The sequence below is a fragment of the Dermacentor albipictus genome, chromosome 2, assembly GCF_038994185.2.
Source record: "Dermacentor albipictus isolate Rhodes 1998 colony chromosome 2, USDA_Dalb.pri_finalv2, whole genome shotgun sequence".
In the NCBI taxonomy this organism is placed as follows: domain Eukaryota; kingdom Metazoa; phylum Arthropoda; class Arachnida; order Ixodida; family Ixodidae; genus Dermacentor; species Dermacentor albipictus.
Window position 1 is genome coordinate 154,576,578 of NC_091822.1, and position 19,872 is coordinate 154,596,449.

A 19,872-nucleotide genomic window follows, 5' to 3' on the forward strand; every position below is an offset into this window, starting at 1 on the left:
TGCGTCTTGCAAGGCGGTCATCGGGCAAGTCATGCTCAATGCACCGCAGTTCTCCACACCTCACCGAAGCTGGCCAGTCCTGTGGTTGTCGATGATGGGAGGTGCACCTGTAGCTGGGAACGCGGGTGGAAAGTCTCTACGCACAATTCTATCTCTTGCATGAAAGCCCCCTTAAACGCCGAGTGCTTATGGCGCTCGCGGCTTCCACCGCGGAGTACATATTTCAGCCTATACCGCGTCGAGGGAGTCGCATGTGGTGTTTGGCGACTGAAGAGCCATCTATTACGAAGTTGTAGATAAAAACAAGCAAGCAAACGAAGAAACAAACAAAAGCATGAGACGAGGGAAAAAGAAAAATGTAGAAATAATAACAAATGTTCCACAACCTTTTAGGGTGAACTAAAGACACTACGCGTACTAAACACTGAACATAACGCTGTAGATATATTGCGCGTAACGTCACAATCTCTTCCAGTGAAAGAAAGCACACTGCACATGCTAAGGACTAAAGACCTGAAGTCGCAAATACATACACGCGTCACGAGTTACGCAGAGTCTTATGCGACAACCACGAGTAGAGAGTCTATCTGGTGGTGGTGGTGGTGGTGGTGATGGTGGTGGTGGTGGTGGTGGTGATGTTGAAGCAGGCGGGGTTAGCCTGGCATACATAGCCGGCAATTGTTCCGCCTGATCCTCCTTCGAGTTGAGATCAGTGGTGTGTCACCAGGTGTCGATGAGCCCCGTGTCTCGCAGGAAGGCTATCAGAAGTCGTTGCGCTCTCTTCCTCAATGCCGCGGGCCCTCCGGGGAAAACAACGTCTTCAAAGGTCCTGTGCGTGAGACCGCTTTTTTGTAGGATGTCGACCATTACTTTTCGTTCTGTGTCAAACTGAGGGCATAGCCAAATGAAATGTTCGATGTCGCCAATGTCACCACAGAAAACACAGAGTGGGGAAGCGCGAAGCCCAGTATTGAATAACCAAGCTGGGGTGTACGCGGAGTCGGTCCTGATGCGGTATAAAAGCGTCGCTTGTTCACGTGTAAATCGATGAGTCACACAGGATTCGTGTGGATTCTTGAACATCTCTCTAAAGTGAAGGCTATCTGCTCACAATGAGGTACTATAGCCAAATTCACAGCGGACGATAAGTTAGTCACTGCCGATAACCACGATGACGACGACAGTGTATGCGCTTGACCGCGACTTCGCGCGACTCGGGCACGCGCCTGTTGTGGCCGCGCAGGTGACGCAGACGTGCTCGTGTCCCGGTCCGGGCCGTTCCTCGGGTGGTGGACCCGGAGGGCGCTCGTCGCGATCCTCGCGGCCGCCGCAGCAGATCCTGCAGCACCTACCGCAGCAGCGCGTCTGCGGCGCCCGGGCTCCGTCGCCCACCGCCGCCAGCGTGTCGTCCTCGGCGAACACCGTGCCCGCCGCCGCAGCGGCCGGCGCGGCCTCCTCGTCGTCGTCGACGTCCCGGGCCGGCGGACAGCAGGACGGCGGCGGCAGCAGCTCGACGGCCCAGCAGCAGCAGCAGGCTAGCGGCCCGCCGCAGGAGCCCTTCTTCTTGCACGAGCCGCACATGACCGTCAGCGACCGGGTGCGAAAGCTGTTCGAGAGCGCGGCGGGGATCGCCACCGCGAACGCGGCGTCTCTGCAGCCCGGCAACCTGCACGTCGGTGAGCCCTGCTGATGGTCGCGTTTGCTCGCGCGGATTCTCTCGTCTGAATGTGTTTTTCGGTATACGCAGTGGCGTAGCTAGGTCGTCTGGCACACGGGGCCGATAGCTCTTCTGTCACCCCCCCCCCCCCCCCGTCTTCGGGTGTAGGCGAGGAAGGCGAAGATATCGACAATTTTCGGGTGTCTTCAGACGTATATGACACCCCACCCCTACTTGCCCCGTGCCTCCTCAAGCCCCCCCCCCCCCCTCCCCCTTCTTGCTACGCCACTGGGTATACGCATGTAGGAGGTAAGAAAAGAAGGCTCGTGAATTGGAGCTTGGAGGGGTTCCTGCTCCCCTTGGTGAAGAAGAAGAAGAAACTTTAATAAAGAATAGTCCGGCAGTGCTTGCTGTGGAGGCCTCAGGTGACGGCTCAAAGTCCTTGGACTCGAGCGGCATCTTCGGCTTGCCGGACGGCCCAGAGCTGGTCTGCCAGCTCTGAACTTCTGATAGCCGCCTCCCAGCGGCGGCGACGCCTACGGAGAAGGTCCCCGGCGGCTCCCGCATCCTGGGCGGCGTCGGGAAGAAGCGAGCTCGAGCCTTCTCCCACCCTGGCAACGGCCGCGATTATGGACGCGTCGCTAACGGAGCTGGTCTGATTACCGTTGTTGCCGGCACACTCCCAGAGCATGTGTCGCAGCGTTGCTCTCGGTCCGCATGTTTTACACGCGTCTGTTGAATATAAACGCGGATAGCAGTGGTGTAAGATAGCGGGGCTAGGGTAGGTGTGTGTTTGGAGCAAGCGTAACGTTACGGCCTCGTTCCTGTTCAATTTGTCGTGCGGTGGCGGGAATATGCGTCTTTCGAGTCTGTAGTGTTGGGTGAGGTCTCTGAACGTGGTTAGGCGATCGCCCCACGCCCAGTGTGCTTCTTGTTGTGTTTCTGTTGTAGTGTCCCGATCCGGCAGATCCGATGCCCCGCTCTCGGGGGCGGAGGCGGCCACATAATCAGCGGCGGCTCGGCGTGTGAGACCTCGAGCCGTGGCGTGGGCCGCCTCGTTGCCCGCGAGCGGAACATCGGTATGTGCCGGGGTCCAGAGGAGGAAGACCGTAGAATTTTGGCGTTGCGAGGGCGATGACGAGTCGCCGTCGTCAGAAATTTGGAGTATGCGGGCCGCTTCCCGCGAGACACGACCGCGCGCGAAGCCGCGGATTGCCGCCTGCGAGTCGCTGATCACGATCGCAGCGTTCGGCACCGCGACGAGTGCTAGGGCTATCGCGGCTTCTTCGGCCGCCTCCGTGTGTCCCGTGGTCACCGTGGCGCTCGCGAGGCACTTACCCGAGCGGTCTACAACCGCTATCGCGTGTGCGCTTCTCCCTCCTCCATATGGAGCCGCGTCTACGTATACCGCCTCGTTGCTGTTACCAAACTTCTCCTGTAGGTCGCTTGCTCGTTTGTTGCGTCTCCCGGTGTGGTGCGTAGGGTGCATGTTCTTGGGAAGCGGCGGGATGATCAGGCGGTCGCGAACAGAGGCGGGAACCGCCGTCTTTTCTCCATGCTGGGTGTGGTATGCGATGCTGAGCGACTCGAGGATGCATCGACCTGCCTTTGACCTCGATAATCGTTCGTATTGTGCAATGTCGTGCGCCTCGATTAACTCGTTAAGGGAGTTGTGAACTCCGAGCTCTAGAAACTTGTCGGGGCTCGCGTTGAGTGGAATGGCGACCGCCCTCTTGAAAGCCTTTCGGATCATGCATTCGAGTTTGTTTTTTTCGGACCCGATCCACCTCAGGTATAGGGGCAACATACGTTATGGTGAAAATTCTAACCAAACAGCAAGCAAGAGCTCACACTTCGTTCAGAACAGACAGTCTTGGAATGCCGACATGAACTGTCGTCGCACCGAAAGTCGGTCAAGGCTTTGTTGACATTTTTACGTGGCAGCGGCCTATTAGAAAGACTATGATGATCCCATCTCGTGCCCTTTCTTTTTCTTTTTCTTTCATGCTTTTATTTTTCTCACCGCTCTTCTTTCGGTCCTTACTTGCCCCTTTCCCTTCCCCTAGTACAGGGTAGCAAACCGGAGGCTTTAACTCTGGTTAACCTCCCTGCCTTTCTCTCATTTGCATCTCTCTCTCTCTCTCACAAACTTAGTGGATTACGCACACACAAAAGAAAGTACATAAATGATTGCTGTCGGCTATTTTTACAACGACTTAGCAGAAAAGAAATCCATTCCACGGATTAGACATTTGACGAAACAGTGGCCACAGCTGACAAAATCAATTCACGCATACATAGGCAAAGGAAAATAGCGTGGGTGCTGGCACGCTTTGCTTATGATGCGCGGCGTTTAGCTGCCGTTCCCGGACAGTGCCCTTCGCCATACATTGCGAACAGGACGTCATGTGCCCTGTGGAGTTTTCCTTTCTCGCTACCTAGTACATACGTAATCGCAGTAGGCACGCGTTTGAGCTTTATCTTGTTTCATTTCATTTCATTTATTGAAGCCGTAAAGGCCCGGGGGCATTACATAAGGCGGGGGCAAACAAACGTGTGAGGAACTCTTCATCACGCTAAGGAGGGAAAAGAGGAAGAAAGGATAGACAAAGAATCGAAAAGGAAACAACGCTCAGGAAGGAACCGAGCAAGCGGTACTATCATCAAAATCACTGTAAAAAACCATAAAATACAACAAAATACAAATATGTTTTTCAGTCTTGCACCGGAGTGTGACGTTACGTCAGCTATTATTTCTTTCTTCATCTTGTTTTCCATCTCCGCCAGTATCTGCTGAGTAATTTTTTGCGCTCATAATCTCTTAGCATTAGCCCACACACAACAGCCAAAGTGTAGTAACCTCTCCATCCAAGCTAAACTGTAGGCTTTCCTCTTGAAATCACGTTATCCTGCGCGCTCAGCGACACAGCGAGTGCAGTCAGTCGCCCTCATTTCACCTGAAGTAATTCACTTGAGGAGAGCATGTCAGTTTATCACGTACCGGCGACGGTAGCGGCAAAAACAGGCAATGCACTCGGTTGAATACGTAGAAATGCCGAAGCGTAATGATACAGAACGTGCAAGCGGCCAACTAGAACTGTTCGAACATGATTGTGAAAAATAACGAGAAATCTCATGCAACAGCAAAACTTATTATTCGCGCAGAACTGGGCCTGTGTTCCCACAGAGGTCTTACGCTAAAAGCGTTCGTGCGAGCCAATAGTAATATAGGACATATTATTAGTGAAGGCGATCGGCCAATGAAAAACAGCACTTACGAACGAAAAGCGTTGTGAATTTGGCCCCTGGTGTCTCCGCGAATGGAGGAGAAGGGGGAAAGAAAGAGAGAAGGCAGGCATGTTAATCAGAAATGCGTCTGATTCCCTACAAAAAGATCTCATATGACACGTATGCCGCATATCCAATAATCTCGTATGATCATGTGAAAACACTTATGTCATATGTGTTCTCATATGATCATACGAGATTATCGGATATGGGACATACGTGTCGTATGAGATATCTTGATAAGGATTGGCTACTCTACCCTGGAGTACGGGAATCCTGGCGAATCAGGGACGCGCAGTTATTATTCATAACGTAACATGAGTAGTTGTCGAAACTCTAAAATGTAACAGCGCGACTTGCGACGAGGTCAAAATCGAAGAGCAAACATAACAACTAGATCTAGGTCATGCAGAAGCGACCATGTTTGACGTTGCGTTGCCGAAGGTAAATACCTCAGCTGCTGAGCACGGTTGCCTTGACGACGGAGTTTGCAGCAACATATGACATCAACAAAGCGAAAGCACACACACACAGGTTCCCGCGAGTGCCTCAATTCATGGCGTTCTACGAGAAAGCTTACCACCAGATGTGCAAGGTTGATTAATGACTGTTTTCTTTTTTTCTTTTCTCTTTTTCGGAGAGGTAATAAAACAGGCGTGTTCAATACCGGATGAACCGGAAGGCTACTTTCGTCGGATGACGGACAAGTTCTCAGAGTTATTGCCTCACTTCCGGCATGGTGGACAGCTGCACACTTATTTTCCCTCTGTTTTTCCTCGCTTTTCGCGTTATGCCTTGCGGAAAGATACCACCGATCGTAAAAGGAAAGAACGTATCCGAGATAAACAATGGCTGTTAACCGAGATTAACAACCACTGTAGCCGCAACGAACAGCTCTGTCTTATCTTGACTGGTTGGTCGACTTCCGCGAAAAGTCTGAGCAAGTGTGATAGGCGCACATGCAGTGCTAGTAGAAGTGGACGCGCGGTTATGGGCACAGCTTCACGTGGCCGAAATAAGTGTTGCTAAACAGAATTGTAACATTCGGAGGTAAAGCATGATTGAACTTGCATAACTAAGCACCTTGTTACCGCTTAAAGAGCTATACGACACATATTTCGCCTCCATGTTTGTCGAGAAACAGGCGAGAAAGGGGGGGGGGGGGGGTTCGCTATGACATGCTGCGCATGCGTACTAAGGGCACATGCAGCCGCGCTCCTTCTACAGAGCTTCAGAGCAAGCTCAAATTAAGCGGCTTCATTACATTGCAATCCAGAGGGCATTATGGCGACGACCAGGGAGCCTGCCCTTCGAAACGACTTTAGGATTTGCATTGTCTTGACGCCTTTGCACACTGCGCACAGTACGGGGCCTTGCACGGTGTTCTCACGGAAGTCTATACGCAATGGCGCGACGCACTGCCGCGGGAAGCAGGCGCGATCAAACGCGACCGCTTCGAGTGGCGTTCGACGACTCGCCGATCGGCTCCGATCGTTTTGATTGACGTCTGTTTGCACGGCAGCTCGTCACACGCCGGGCTTCGCCGGAGCACTGTAATCCACTCCGGCTCACGCTGAGAAGGCTTCGATCGGGCGTTGCACTGCACCGGGGCGCGAGACCCAATCACGGCACTGCTTCGAAGGCGACTAAACAGCCTTCTACTTTGGAGTTAGTGTAGCGTTTTTCTTTTGTTTTGTTTTCACGTCAACGAGAGAGTATACGAGGAAGTAATATGCAGGGGGAGTTCCTGTCCTTGAGAGCTTACTCGTAGCAATAGGAAGCAAAGCGAAGGCTGAAAGCGTGACTCTGAATGTTCTCGAGAGGCCTGTACGTTGTCAAAGGTATGATTGGCAATCCTGCTTAGCCAAAGTAGTTTTGCAAAAAGGAGAGTCCAGAGCGGCAACACTGGGCCAGCGATTTTCTCGTAGCTAGATGTGTCGATATGGTCTGAGCTCGGAACCACTGGGCTTCATCCGGCGTTGAATAGAGGTTTGAGATTGATTGATTGATTGATTGATTGATTGATTGATTGATTGATTGATTGATTGATTGATTGATTGAAAATGTAATTGTTAGGCATTTTACGTATATACGTATATTTCCGCTCCGGTCTTCTCTTCTTCCGCCAGAAGGTTATGGAAAGCGGGTGTCAGGGTTGGGCGCCTATGTGCACGTATGAACGTCACATTTGAAGGTACACATACGAAGGGTGCGCTGTCACTGTGTTATTTGTGTGGTTACCTTCCCGGCTCGAAATTGTGTGCCCTTCTAGAATTTCTAGATCCCTCGTCTTAGACCCGTGCACCCACGGCTGTAAAGGCGCTGCTGTGTTATCGAAAAGGAGTATTCACGCGTGTCAGAGTGCAACCGTTGTTATCAACTTAGTCTGTTTCTGCCAAGATAGTTTTATACCTCTTTTTTTTCTCTCGCTTTCGCTAAAGCACGATGTCCACACGGACGATTCCTCTAATTAGCGAGCATTCATTTCCTCTCCTTTCTTCTCTATATTATTAATCTCTCTCTCTCTCTATATATATATATATATATATAGGCTGTCCCACATAACTTGAGCCCAGGATTTAAACATGACAGGCGCGTTGGAAGCGAATTGAACCGAGCGCATGCTATTCGCAAAAGCCTATAGAAACTCAGAAAATTTTTTTTATGCGAAGCATATTACGAGAGCACAACCCAGCTCCTCAGGCGCGGCGGTGTTGCCTTCAATGACCTTTGACCCCATGCCATACCACGTGACACCGTGACGTCACGACAGATGAGAAATGGGGCTCCAACTCGCGCCGTCGCTCGCGGCGTCGCGGCGGTATATAAGCAGCTGCGCTTGCCTCTGCTAGACATTTTCTAGGTGGCTTTGATCGGACGCGGTGATCGTCGAGCAACGCAGCGTTCGGCGCGACAACGAAATTTCTAGGTGGCTTTGGCTCAACTCTTGCAAGATGGGCTGGGTGGGAATCGAACCAGGGTCTCCGGAGTGTGAGACGGAGACGCTACCACTGAGCCACGAGTACGATGCTTCAAAGCGGTACAAAAGCGCCTCTAGTGAATGCGGTGTTGCCTTAGAAACGAGCTGTTCTCGTGCGTCGCTTGCTCAGGCGCACATTTCGTTGCCGCGCCGAACGCTGCGTTGCTCGACGCTCACCGCGTCCAATGCGGGGCGCATAGTCGCTGCGCCGTAGCCCATTGTCTTACACCCCTTGGCGGGTCGACGGGAACGCTGTCGCGTTCCACTCTTGAAGGCGAAGCAGAGTAACGCATGAGTTGTTTCTTCGTCTAGCCGAACTAAATATAGCCAATAGCAACAGCAGTTCACCAGGCTAAACAGTGGTTCAACAGCTAAAATAAAGGCTAGTATGCTTCGCATCCTGGGCTTAACCTTAGCTAAGCCACAGCCATTTTATGCGAAGCATATTACGAGAGCTCAACCCAGCTCCTCAGGCGCGGCGGTGTCGCCTTGAATACCACGTGACACCGTGACGTCATGACAGAGGAGAAGTGGCTTTGGCTCAACTCTTGCAAGATGGGCTGGGTGGGAATCGAACCAGGGTCTCCGGAGTGTGAGACGGAGACGCTACCACTGAGCCACGAGTACGATGCTTCAAAGCGGTACAAAAGCGCCTCTAGTGAATGCGGTGTTGCCTTAGAAACGAGCTGTTTCTAAGGCTCAGGCGTGCGTCGCTTGCTCAGGCGCACATTTCGTTGCCGCGCCGAACGCTGCGTTGCTCGACGCTCACCGCGTCCAAGGCGAAGCAGAGTAACGCATGAGTTGTTTCTTCGTCTAGCCGAACCAAATATAGCCAAGCAACAGCAGTTCACCAAGCTAAACAGTGGTTCAACAACTAAAATAAAGGCTAGTATGCTTCGCATCCTGGGCTTAACCTTAGCTAAGCCACAGCCATTTTTTTTTTGTTTTCCCCATAACTGGGTTCGCCTCGGTTGGCCCTTTTCACTTCATGTAATGTTCCTCGAATGTCCATTTTGGACGTAAGGTTCGGCGGAACCGCCTCGTTAACAAAGTCTACCAGCACGGTAATTTGCGCCTCGGCTTCGGCGCTGAAGGGAGCTTGTATCGCATTTTCACAGCATAATCATTTCGAAAGACCGATCCTTGGACGACGCTCCAGACTGTTGTGATCGCGCTTGAACAGCTGTTCGAAAGATCTATAGGAGTGCGGAAACGTACACGCACACACACTCTCTCTCTGTACCTGCGTTCGCCAATTCAAGAAACCACGTGTCCCGGCTCTCATATGGAAGTGGGAAGGTGTATGCAGCGTCGACTGCCGAGATGACCATGCACAGAATGGAGAGGAGGAGACGACCAGTGCGCTGGCTTGCAAATGCCGACGGCCTGTCGTCTTTTCTTCACTCCCTCGAGCAGCGAGCAGTTTCGAGTCGTTCAGTTTAAAGTCGTCGACGCTAATCGCGGCACTCGCTTTACGTATAAGCGTAGTGGTCGACGCGTGGGCTGACGCTTAGCGACGACGCTGCGTCGAGCGTTCTTCGTCGACGGAGTCGATTACAGCGAGCGATGTTACGCCACACGCAGTGGTCTAATCGACCGATGGGGGGGCACTCGGGTGAGGTAGTAAAGTGCGGGCCATGCCCTTCAGAGCTCTCGGGTATATATATATATATACCTTCCATCTCGGGCGTCTTACGCCACCGCGGCGTCCGAAGAGTGGTGTTGTACCTTTTATCGGGCAAACATAACGATAGTCCTGCCGACGCTAGGCTGATAATGGAGCTCCTTAAAGCGAGCTCGCGGTAATACCCCAAAGTGCTCCCTCAAGACTTCGTCGAGTGCACAAAGATCGAAATTTCTCACGTTGGGGAAAATAATAGAGTGGGCGATATTGTTTCGCTCGCGACCGACGCAGAGCTATGGTTTTGCTCATGACGACGGATAGATAGATAGATAGATAGATAGATAGATAGATAGATAGATAGATAGATAGATAGATAGATAGATAGATAGATAGATAGATAGATAGATAGATAGACACAGACAGATAGATAGATAGATAGATAGATAGATAGATAGATAGATAGATAGATAGATAGATAGATAGATAGATAGATAGATAGATAGACAGACACAGACAGATAGATAGATAGATAGATAGATAGATAGATAGATAGATAGATAGATAGATAGATAGATAGATAGATAGATAGATAGATAGATAGATAGATAGCGCTTTGGTCAGCCTCTGCGCACAGACACCCGCGATGTCGCAGCTAATTCATCGACAAACGACGGGCAAACACAATTCGGCTTCACCGCAGAGGCGGCATGGCGGCGGCGAAGCGTTCGAGTGGAGTCGGAATAAAAAGAAAGGAAAAAAGGCGACGAACTTCTGTTATTCTTTGAGCGTGCACGCGCGCTCTCAGACAATGCGCCGCTGCGCTACGGGTTTCAAGTTTTGTTCTTTCTTTAAATTTTTTGTTCTTTTTCAAAACCGCGAACCACCAGAGTCCGCGATTCCTCCTCCGCCAACTGCAGCGGCGACGCGGCGGCGCATCAGTCTCTACGCGCGGCAACAGCGGCGCAGCTGCGAACGCAGCTGCGCGAAGCTCGAGCCGCACACTCGCCGCCGCGTCGCTGACTCGGGCGCGTTTAATATATTAAAGCCTGCGACGAGAACGTCGGCACAGCCCCGGCGTGTGGTTGCCGCCGATAAGGCAAACGCGTTGCCTCGACCGCCGCTGACGCCGCCGCCGCAGTGAGAAAGAGCCTTGCGCCGTCCAACAGACAGCGTCAACTGGATGCCACCGCCACGGAGTGTTTCTTCGTGTACACGTGTGGGTGCGCATCCCTGAAGCTTATCTCGATACACGTAGGGTTTAAAGTGCAGAGACAGCTGTATATACGTGCATGGAGCTGGCTGTACGCATCTCCTGGCAGATTAACAGCGTGGCAGGCGAATGAGAGGGTTCGTCAAAACATCGCTCGTCCGCAGCCGTGGATAGCACGGGTGTCGTCGTGCCCTAATCACTATACGCTTGCCCAGCGAAGACAGGAGTCGACGGCATCCACCATACGCTACACTGGAGCACCACTGGTTCAGGAGCGGCGTGTCGAGATGTCGTAAGCTGAGCCGGTATTATTGTGTCCAACGGCGATTGACACAGTGCGGTAGCGTATAACTCGTGCGGAGACTACCGTATCGTCCGTGCTGTCGCGGCTAGCAAGCGGCAAGAAGAAACGATATCGTCCTGCGAGCCCGAAGGAACAGCTTTCGGTGGCATGCAGTCGGGGACGGACTCGAGATCGCAAAGACACCGGCGCGGAGCGACAGTTTCACGACGGCGACGAAGCACCTGGGCGGCGGTGCCCTTCACCGAGGAGTGACTTGTGACCGTAACGTCGATTTGGACGGCGACGACAAGTTGTCGCGTGACGCGGGCCTCTTTGGCTTGCGAAGGACGTCTGGGGGACGACTAGAGGAGGAGGCAATTTTCCTGTCGGATCCTGAGAAGACAAGAGAGAAGTGAGCTTTCCTTTTTTTGTTTCAAATTGCACGCGCGACCGACGACGCGGTTCCGAGTGTGCGGAGAGCAAGCCTGAATCTCGAAGGAAAAAAAAAAGAATAGTGTCATCCACATTCTCTCCTGGGCCGATTCTGACCTGTCATCTTGTACGTTAGTACAGACGAACAATTATATTTTTGGCCAGTACACACATATGGATATAAGAATTGAAGGCGTATCTTTTTGAATAGAAGAATAAGATAGACAGTTTCACAGTTTCAAATACATCTGCCAGTTACAACAGTTACAGTTACAGTTAGAGTTACAAATACAGACAGTTTCAAATACATCTGCACAATACGCAGAATATGCACAGGCTGTCTGTGCTCTGTGGAGTCTATCTGCACAGAGTGCAGATAGACTCCACACCTGCACAAGTGCATGCGGATGTATAAGACTTCTAGAAAATGTCTACCGGCTCATCCCCGTTCGCTTTACGGTTGCATATCGGACGTCGACCGCTTACGCATAGATAGATGAACGAATGCATAGGAAATCATAACGGCCTATGAAATTTAGGTAAATATTGGACCTACAGGCTGCCTTCGACTGTGTTCGACGGACCGGACACTCCGCGTGCGTGCGTGAGCTCTCCGCGGCTTTCGTCTACCTCCCCTCCCTCTGTCTATCTTATTCGTCTATTCCCTCTTTCCCGTCCCCCAGAGTAGGGTAGCCAACCAGACGCATTTCTGGTTAACATCCTTACCTCCTCTCTTTATTTCCTCCTCCTCCTCCTCCTGTTCGACGGACTGCGCATACAATCCCCTCGATTGCTTGAACCCGACGCGAGTCCGATTCGAGTCAGAAGTCGAGCTGACCAAGCAAAGTTACATACGTACGAGGTGTTGACCTAAGTATGGAGAATTGGGCTAGTTGGTTGTGATTAGCATTATGAAACATCTTTCCAGCGCACAATTGAACACAACAACAACACGAACCTACAGGAAAGACAACACGAACGCCGGCGTTCGTGTTGTCTTTTTCTTCTCGTCCGTGCTCAATTGTGCGCTGGAACGACGTTTCATAGTGTTGACCTAGTCCCTTGCGATCGCGGTTACATGCGCGTTGCCAAGCGCATGTAAACGTTCGAGTCGACCCGCCCCTCGGCGGCGGGTGGATTCGAACTCGTCTCCACGCTTGCACGCTCGGCCCGATCCGCTAGCGTTTACGCGAACCAGACGAACGCATTTCGGTCTGACAAGCCGACCGAAGACGACTTCATATCGGGTTCACGAAAACGCACCATAAGTATACAAAAAGCGTTGCACGAAGGTGTGTCACCCGTTCCAATTGGGGAACGACAATGTATATGTAAGCGCATTTCTTCGAGACGAAAGTGACAAAGCAGCGTATTTCATCGCAGCGAGAGAGGCCCGCAAAATAGAGGCAGACCGGGCGAAATAGCATCTGAAATGCCCATTAATAGTCATTATTTGTGAAATCAGGTTTTTTTTCTGACGGTATTTCACTGTCATGCATGACAAAGTGCCCGCATTTACGAACTTTAATAAACGCGCGACAGGCTTTACGAAATTGGGGGCCCTCACCCTGCCCTTCATTCACAGCATAGGTGCTGCATTGTCTCGTTACACCTTTGTTCTTACTCATAAGCCAGGCGTAGATATTGACGCTTGTGATTGACGCCACTCAGCATCATGCAGAACAAAGGTCAGGTCATCCAATATATCGGGTATGACAGCATGGATATGAAAGCTTGGCTACGACAGCAAGGGACCAGCATGGGTCCACCTCTCGCTGCGAAAGTGAGCGCCACTGATAATTCGGATTTAGATTCGGTGAAACGAAGTTTCTCGCTCTCTTTCCACCAAACAATCCACTCACGCGGCCACGTAACTACAGAAACGCCAGTTATATTCATCCCTCCCCTCAAAGCTACGAGTGTTGCCTATTGAGGTTGCATCCCGAAGGACTCGTGTCTTCCAAAAAACATAGGAAAAGAGCAAGAATTGTTCGCTCACGGAAAACAGGATGGCGGTTTTCGTATCGGTAATCCTTAAGTGATAAATAAAACAGAATACCCGACTCGCCACGTAGACGTGCTCGTCCTAAACTTCTTATAAACGCGCTGAAAAAGTTGCATGTTTCTCTTTCATGGTACAGCAGAAGTCTTCGTGTGTAAGCGACGTACGATAAAATGACGCGTCTCTTTTTTTCTTTTAGATCTCGTTTATGATCACAATTCACGGAAGGAAATATCAAAGCGCTTACTTGTTCAATGTTTTAAAAAAAGTTAATCACGGGCGCATGTGTGGATTTCAGAGCGATCGTTCCTCGTTAGCGAGGTAGCAGAGGATCCGGGACGTCAGCTCACTTTGCAGACGGCTGCTGCGAATTTGTCGTTGCCATAAAACACATTGCCTTCTCCTTTCGCGCATGTGTGTGTGTGTGTGTGTGTGTGTGTGTGTGTGTGTGTGTGTGTGTGTGTGTGTGTTTTGGGGTTCCCGGAAGGGTTGCAGGAGGGACGGGCATTTAAAATTTTCAGCTCGCTTCTCAGTTGCATTGCCATTGCAGCTGCTGCTCTCTGCACCACACTTATATTCATCAGTACATTTTATACGGGACACCGCTTGTCCTCCTGCTATGTGTGTGGATGTCGCTTTCACAAGCACGCAGACGAACGCGGAAATTTATTGGTGTTTCCCCCTCCCTCGATATTACCGAGCAGGTGCTCTAGAATTGACCTGCCTGTAAAGTATGTGCAACCAGAACAGCTGCAGCACAGAACAGCACACGATAGAAACCCTTCTCGGAGCCCCGTTTGGGTCAGAGGTAAGCAGCTGCTCTAGCTGATCAAGAATAATCGCTCGACTGTTACCAATATCACGTCTGATTTGCAAGCACCACATACATACGCACAATCGGGTGCGGTTCTTCGTAGGTGCGCTATAAGTTGACTTTACAAAGTGAATAAGAGAGAAAACGTTCGCATGGCGACAGAGACGACAGTGCGCGCGTATGTACCGAAATTAATATCATGTGTGTCAGCAGTGCAGGCATATTTATGCGTGGTCGCTCAACGTTCTTTTTTCCAGCCAGCGAGAGCGCTTCTATGCTGAACGAAAGCTTTTTTTTTTTTCGGCAAATGACGTGAACGTGGGAAAGTTGATAATTAAAGTGGCGCGGATCAACGCGTAAAACATTTTTGTTAGGCAGTCAGGAAGTTCGTGGACGTGTTTCGATTAGTCTGTAGACCACCAGCAGACAGGATATAGTCTTACGGTATTACGTTTATCGTTCACCATAGTGTCTACATACTCCTTGTTAACCGCACTTCTCGTCATTTTTTTGCCCACCTAAATAGCACAAGAAGAATTGTTGAACGCTTTTCTCAATAGAGGGTGCTTGAATTATGTATATAGAGAAAGCAATTAGTATTACCCGTGTCTTCGTTGTCGTTGTTTTACTGTAGATATTTGAATTTGTTATCTTGTTCTTTCTTCCTAATAATAAGAATTAACAACATCAAAAAAAGGAACTCTTGACGTCGTGGTCGGCAGCAGAACGTCATAGCCACTGAGTCACCGTGTAGAGTTTTCTTTTTTTAAAGTTTTTGATGGCCGTATAGTGACACTAAGAAATGTCGCTTTTATCGGCAGAACAGCTGTTCCCAAATAATGCGCTCCTAAAGAGAATTCTCGTTTTTATTCATGGGGCCCTAATGTCCTGCAGGGGCTGTTCTTTGGCTGATTCTTCGGAACAATTAACGTACTGTTGCTATAGAACATAAGCTGGGCCACTTGTAAGCAAAAAAAAAAGAAAGAAAGGGAAGAATGTAAAGCACGACGTACTATCACGAATACAAGACACGGGCATGCGGCGCCTGTACTTCCTTACAACTGAACTTTTTCAACGTTTTGACGCGTGTGTGTAAGCATCTCGACGCAGACAGACCCTCATTTATGTCGGCAGAATAAGCTTTAGCTAAAAACACATGACCCATTTCTTAATTGTAAAGCTAGCTTTCCTGCGAGGCCGTTTGCCCATTATAGACGGCACAGTCACATTTTAAATTTTTTTTGCAAAACAACGTGTATGCAAGCACAGTTGTGTGTGCTTGCATACACGTTGTGTACCCAAACCCTCGTGGCGAAGCCATGCGCGTGAGACAAACCCCAGCCTGCGCAGCTAGTATTCGCTTGAACGACGACCGGTGACCTCATTACCGAGTTGTGCAAATGTGCAGCGCAGAGAAGCGCGCTTTGGCGAATTAGGAAAAAGAAAGATCCCGTTGCAAGTAAGCTCGCCTGCCGTCATTTGCTGTTGTACCTCTCTCCCCGAGTTGACGTCCTGGCGCGATCCTCTAAGCAGTGTCTCAATGTGCGAGCAGTTCTGCTGTGCGAGGTAGCCGGTTCCATCCCCGTCCTTCTTGGCTGCCGCATTCCGACATGGGTGTAATGCAAAATAAACGAAAGAAAAGAAAAAAAAAGCGCTCTTGCACGGCGTTTTCCGTAGACGTTAAGAGAACGATAGATGGTCTAAATTAAACCGGAGCCCGTTCAACACACCGTCTATTGTAGGCCCCGTTCTGCCTTGGGACGTGTAATACCGTCAATCAAACAAGCTCACGCCAGGAAACGTTATCCGTCGTCTACGTCAGTGCAGCGTCAGCGAAAGTCTTGAGATTGCAGTTCGCGCGGAAATCAAAGTCCTACTTTTAAAGCCCAAGGTCGTTTACGCGCGAAGCACTACGTGTTACGTTATCGGCAAGACACCCGTGCGTCGGTCTATCTGCACGTCAGACATATTGAAACAACAGGTCCGCTGTAACGAACGGCCCTCCTGTACTTTGCATTCGTGCGGAAGAGGTTGAGGAGATGTGGTTGCTGAGGGCGGAGTGTTTCGGGTTGATTTTTCAAAAGAGATAGTATTACGTCTAATAGAGACATCGCGTAAAGCTAGTAGGCCTTGAATGCTGAATTGACAGTTGAAGACGCACGCACGCAAAAACGTACGGCGAATTTTAAGGCACTCAGCAGTTCTTCATTGCCTTCCGCCCACGTTTCTCACTCCTCCGTGTTGTTGCAACTTCGACGGGGCATTTTTGCAAGCCTCGTCGTATAATTCGCTTTCAAACCTCGCGCAATTCCTCTCCTCCCAAAAACTGCGTTCAATTACAGATAGGGATCGTTTGTAAACCGCCAACTTCTTCCGTGTATCCGTCAATGTCTCGCTGGCTAATCTATACATGCTGCGTTTCACAATAATGCAATCGCACCGTAGTGCAGGCTACAGCTGGCACCAGCCAATCAAGATCTTCATCATCGCGGAAACGCACGTGTCCCCCCGTCTGCTCAATCTCCAGCTGAGTCACGAACGCCAGACCACTGATCGTGGCTTCCAGTCCAGTCCTGCGCCACTGCGAAACAGCCTACAGATAAGCCAGCTGCAATCACAGAGAACGGAAGCGGTCAGATCCCCGTTGCGCCAAAAGAATAAAAAAAAAGGTCTAAAGACCAATCACTAGAAAAAAGTTTGAAACGCATTCGAAACTGCAAAGACTGCGTCCCACCTGGCTTTGCTTGTATATGTTATAGCCGTGTCAAAGACCTCGAGGATAATAATAATATTTTGGGTTTTACGTGCCAAAACCACTTTCTGATTATGAGGCACGCCGTAGTGGAGGACTCCGGAAATTTTGACCACCTGGTGTTCTTTAACGTGCACCTAAATCTAAGCACTCCTCGAGGATCCACGACAAGTGTGTTCATGACGCCGTATACATGCATGTAAATGGTAGGGCTTGTCCACGTGCGTCTTGTGTCTTGTGTGTGTGTGTTCAGCGGTCGCTCGCGGACAGGTGCGCGGGTCTGTCATTCGTCCCCGTGCGGAAATTCAGGTCGCCCCGTTCTCCTGTGCGCGTCATATTCAATCTGGTCGAAGCATTTGTTTCGCCAGGACAACGTACACAGTCGTCTCTTTGCTTCCTTCTTTCAATCTTTCTTTGTCTTCATTTATTCCTTCATCCTTTCTTCCCTTTTCTTTTCTTCCTTCTTTTCTCATTTCTTTATTTCCTTCTTCATTATTCTTTCTTTGTTTTTTCGTTCTGCCTTCATCCATTAATGCCTTTGTTCTTTCCATCCTTCCATCCATCCTTATTTCTATCTTCCTTTTCTTCCTTTTCTTCGTCTTCATTGTCCTGCAGCCTATCACGTTGGCCGCGTGACATTTACTGGGCTCGTATGTCGACGTAACAGCGGCTTTCGGAGCGCTACTCTCCTAGACAGGCTGCACAGCGTGAGGCAAGGGAAAAAATGCCGCGGCGCTCGCCGTCATTTCTTGGGCAGGCAGGCTAAAAAAAAAATAAATAAATAAAAAAATAAAGAAAGTGACAAACCCTAATGTCGCCGATTTGTTTATTCAGCAGCAAAGCTTGGAGAAGTTTTCCAGTGTTACTTGCGAAGGCGCAGCGGCAAAGAAAAATGTCAGCGTTTGTTCGACCGTTGTTTACTTTTCTTTTTCTTTTTTTCTTCATTATACATATAGGGGCCCCTTTGCTTACAAACATGCCACTGTAACTTCAGAGGCAGTGATCTTAATAGCGATCTACGATATTTCGGGGCTATCCAAGAGATGCAGAGGGCAAAGGCAGATAGATTAATCAGATGTGAGTTTCCGGTTTGCTGCCCTGCACGGGTGTGTGGGATAACACTAGGTTAAAAAGAAAAACAAAAACTACCGTAGGCGTTGACTGACTCCGGTGGATCGCAAAAATCAATAATATTTTCACAATCCTCTGTTGGGGGATACCGAGTCATGTCTATGCTGTAGAATTATCTCTTTTCATCCCTGTACTCCTTCTCCCCGTGCAGAGTAGCCTACCGGAACTACTTCTGATTAACTTTCTTGCATTTTTATGCATCCTTTCTCTCTGTCTCTCTCTTACTCAACTGGACCTTTTGGACTATGTAAGTGCTCTTCTTTGCAAAGTTCCCGTTGGTTATGGGCCATGTATTTGCTTTATCTGAAGACGAGCTGTATTATCACCTTGCAAGCTTAGAGAGAAACGAATAACTTCCAAGAAAATGAGCCAAACCCATCTTCTGCAACACTTTAATCGCATATGTTTTCGCAGTATACGTAACGAGTTTCTGCCGACGTTCGACTACTGCAGCTCACACTGCTTGGTCGGCTAGAAATAAAAAGTGAAACGCAAATAGGCAGTTAAACTTCGGCGACTCTTATATACATATACCAGCACTAAGCTCCGCCCACACGGCGCTTTTCGAGATCTCGCAGAAGCCGCTGACGTTCGCAAAGCGAGGCCCGTGAGCGTCAGTAAGAAAAAAAAGAAAAAAACCCCGCCGCCTATAAACGAGTCAAAACCTTACTTGTCCTCGGAGCGACGACGTTTGCATTGTAAACAACGTTCTGACGAAGGCGTTGCCGCCGCGCGCGGCTTTTTTCTCTGCCCGTTTTGCCGGCGCCGCCGTGCAATCGCACCCGCCGTCAGCCTCCCGGAGGGATGTCTCGCAGCTGTGAATACTAATGCCGCGCGAAACCTTGGGAAGCTGCTTCGTTCGCGACGCCGTTAATGATTACCGGCGCTTCTCCCTGTGGCTACTTACGCGCAAATTTCGCTCGAAAGCACGTGGTATCAAAAAGAAATGCGAATTCGTTCCAGAACATACGTTTCCGAGGGGACACGGAAGAACGGAAGCGGAAGAAGCAAAAACAAGGAACGCACTAAGCAAGAAAGGAACTAAAGAAGGAAGATGTTTGTTTGTTTGTTTGTTTGTTCGTTTGCCATAGAGCTTAATCTTCAAGCTTCGAGCTGCGCACACCGCCTGTCAGTTGAGACACATAGAAGGAAAAACACAGAAGACAACACGGGCGGCCGCCCGTGTTGTCTTCTATGTGTCTTCCTTTTGTGTGTGTTTCAACTTGCAACAACAACAACAACAACAAAAAAAACATGTCTTTTATCATGTAATGCGTAGGGCAGATAGCCGGTGATACATCAGTTACAGAATTATTGGGCGCCAAGGGAAGAAAAGCAGGTAGCTGGGAGAAGCCTTCGTCCTGCAGTGGAATGAAAAATAGGCTAATGATGATGGTAATCATGATCACCTAGCGTCCATCCTTACGAACACGTTCACCGGTTGCTGCTCGTTCAGTCTCCGGGCGACGTCATTCGTTAATGTCATGTATGGCGATTGATGCTGCGGTGCAAATGCTCAGTCAAGTTCAGACTAAGACTTTATGGAACCAGTTTACGCAGGTGTTCGAACAAGCACGGACAGGCGAGTCAGCAATCATGCATGCTTGGCGTGACTTGTAAGAGAGAGAGGGAGAAAGGGGGAAGGCTGAGGTTAACCAGAGGGGAAGGTCCGGTTTGCTACCCTACGCTGGGGAAAGAG

The 19,872-nt window shown here is 50.0% G+C and overlaps 1 protein-coding gene across 2 annotated transcripts in view; it reads left to right on the forward strand.

The window, feature by feature from the left end:
- Positions 1-19,872, forward strand: part of f (espin protein forked) — a 412,459-nt gene that overhangs the window by 365,847 nt on the left and 26,740 nt on the right. For both annotated transcript variants that reach the window (XM_070534112.1, XM_065448542.1), the window contains exon 6: positions 1,244-1,676. In XM_070534112.1, coding sequence (XP_070390213.1) covers positions 1,244-1,676 — 433 coding nt within the window. The remainder of the gene's footprint in view (positions 1-1,243; positions 1,677-19,872) is intronic.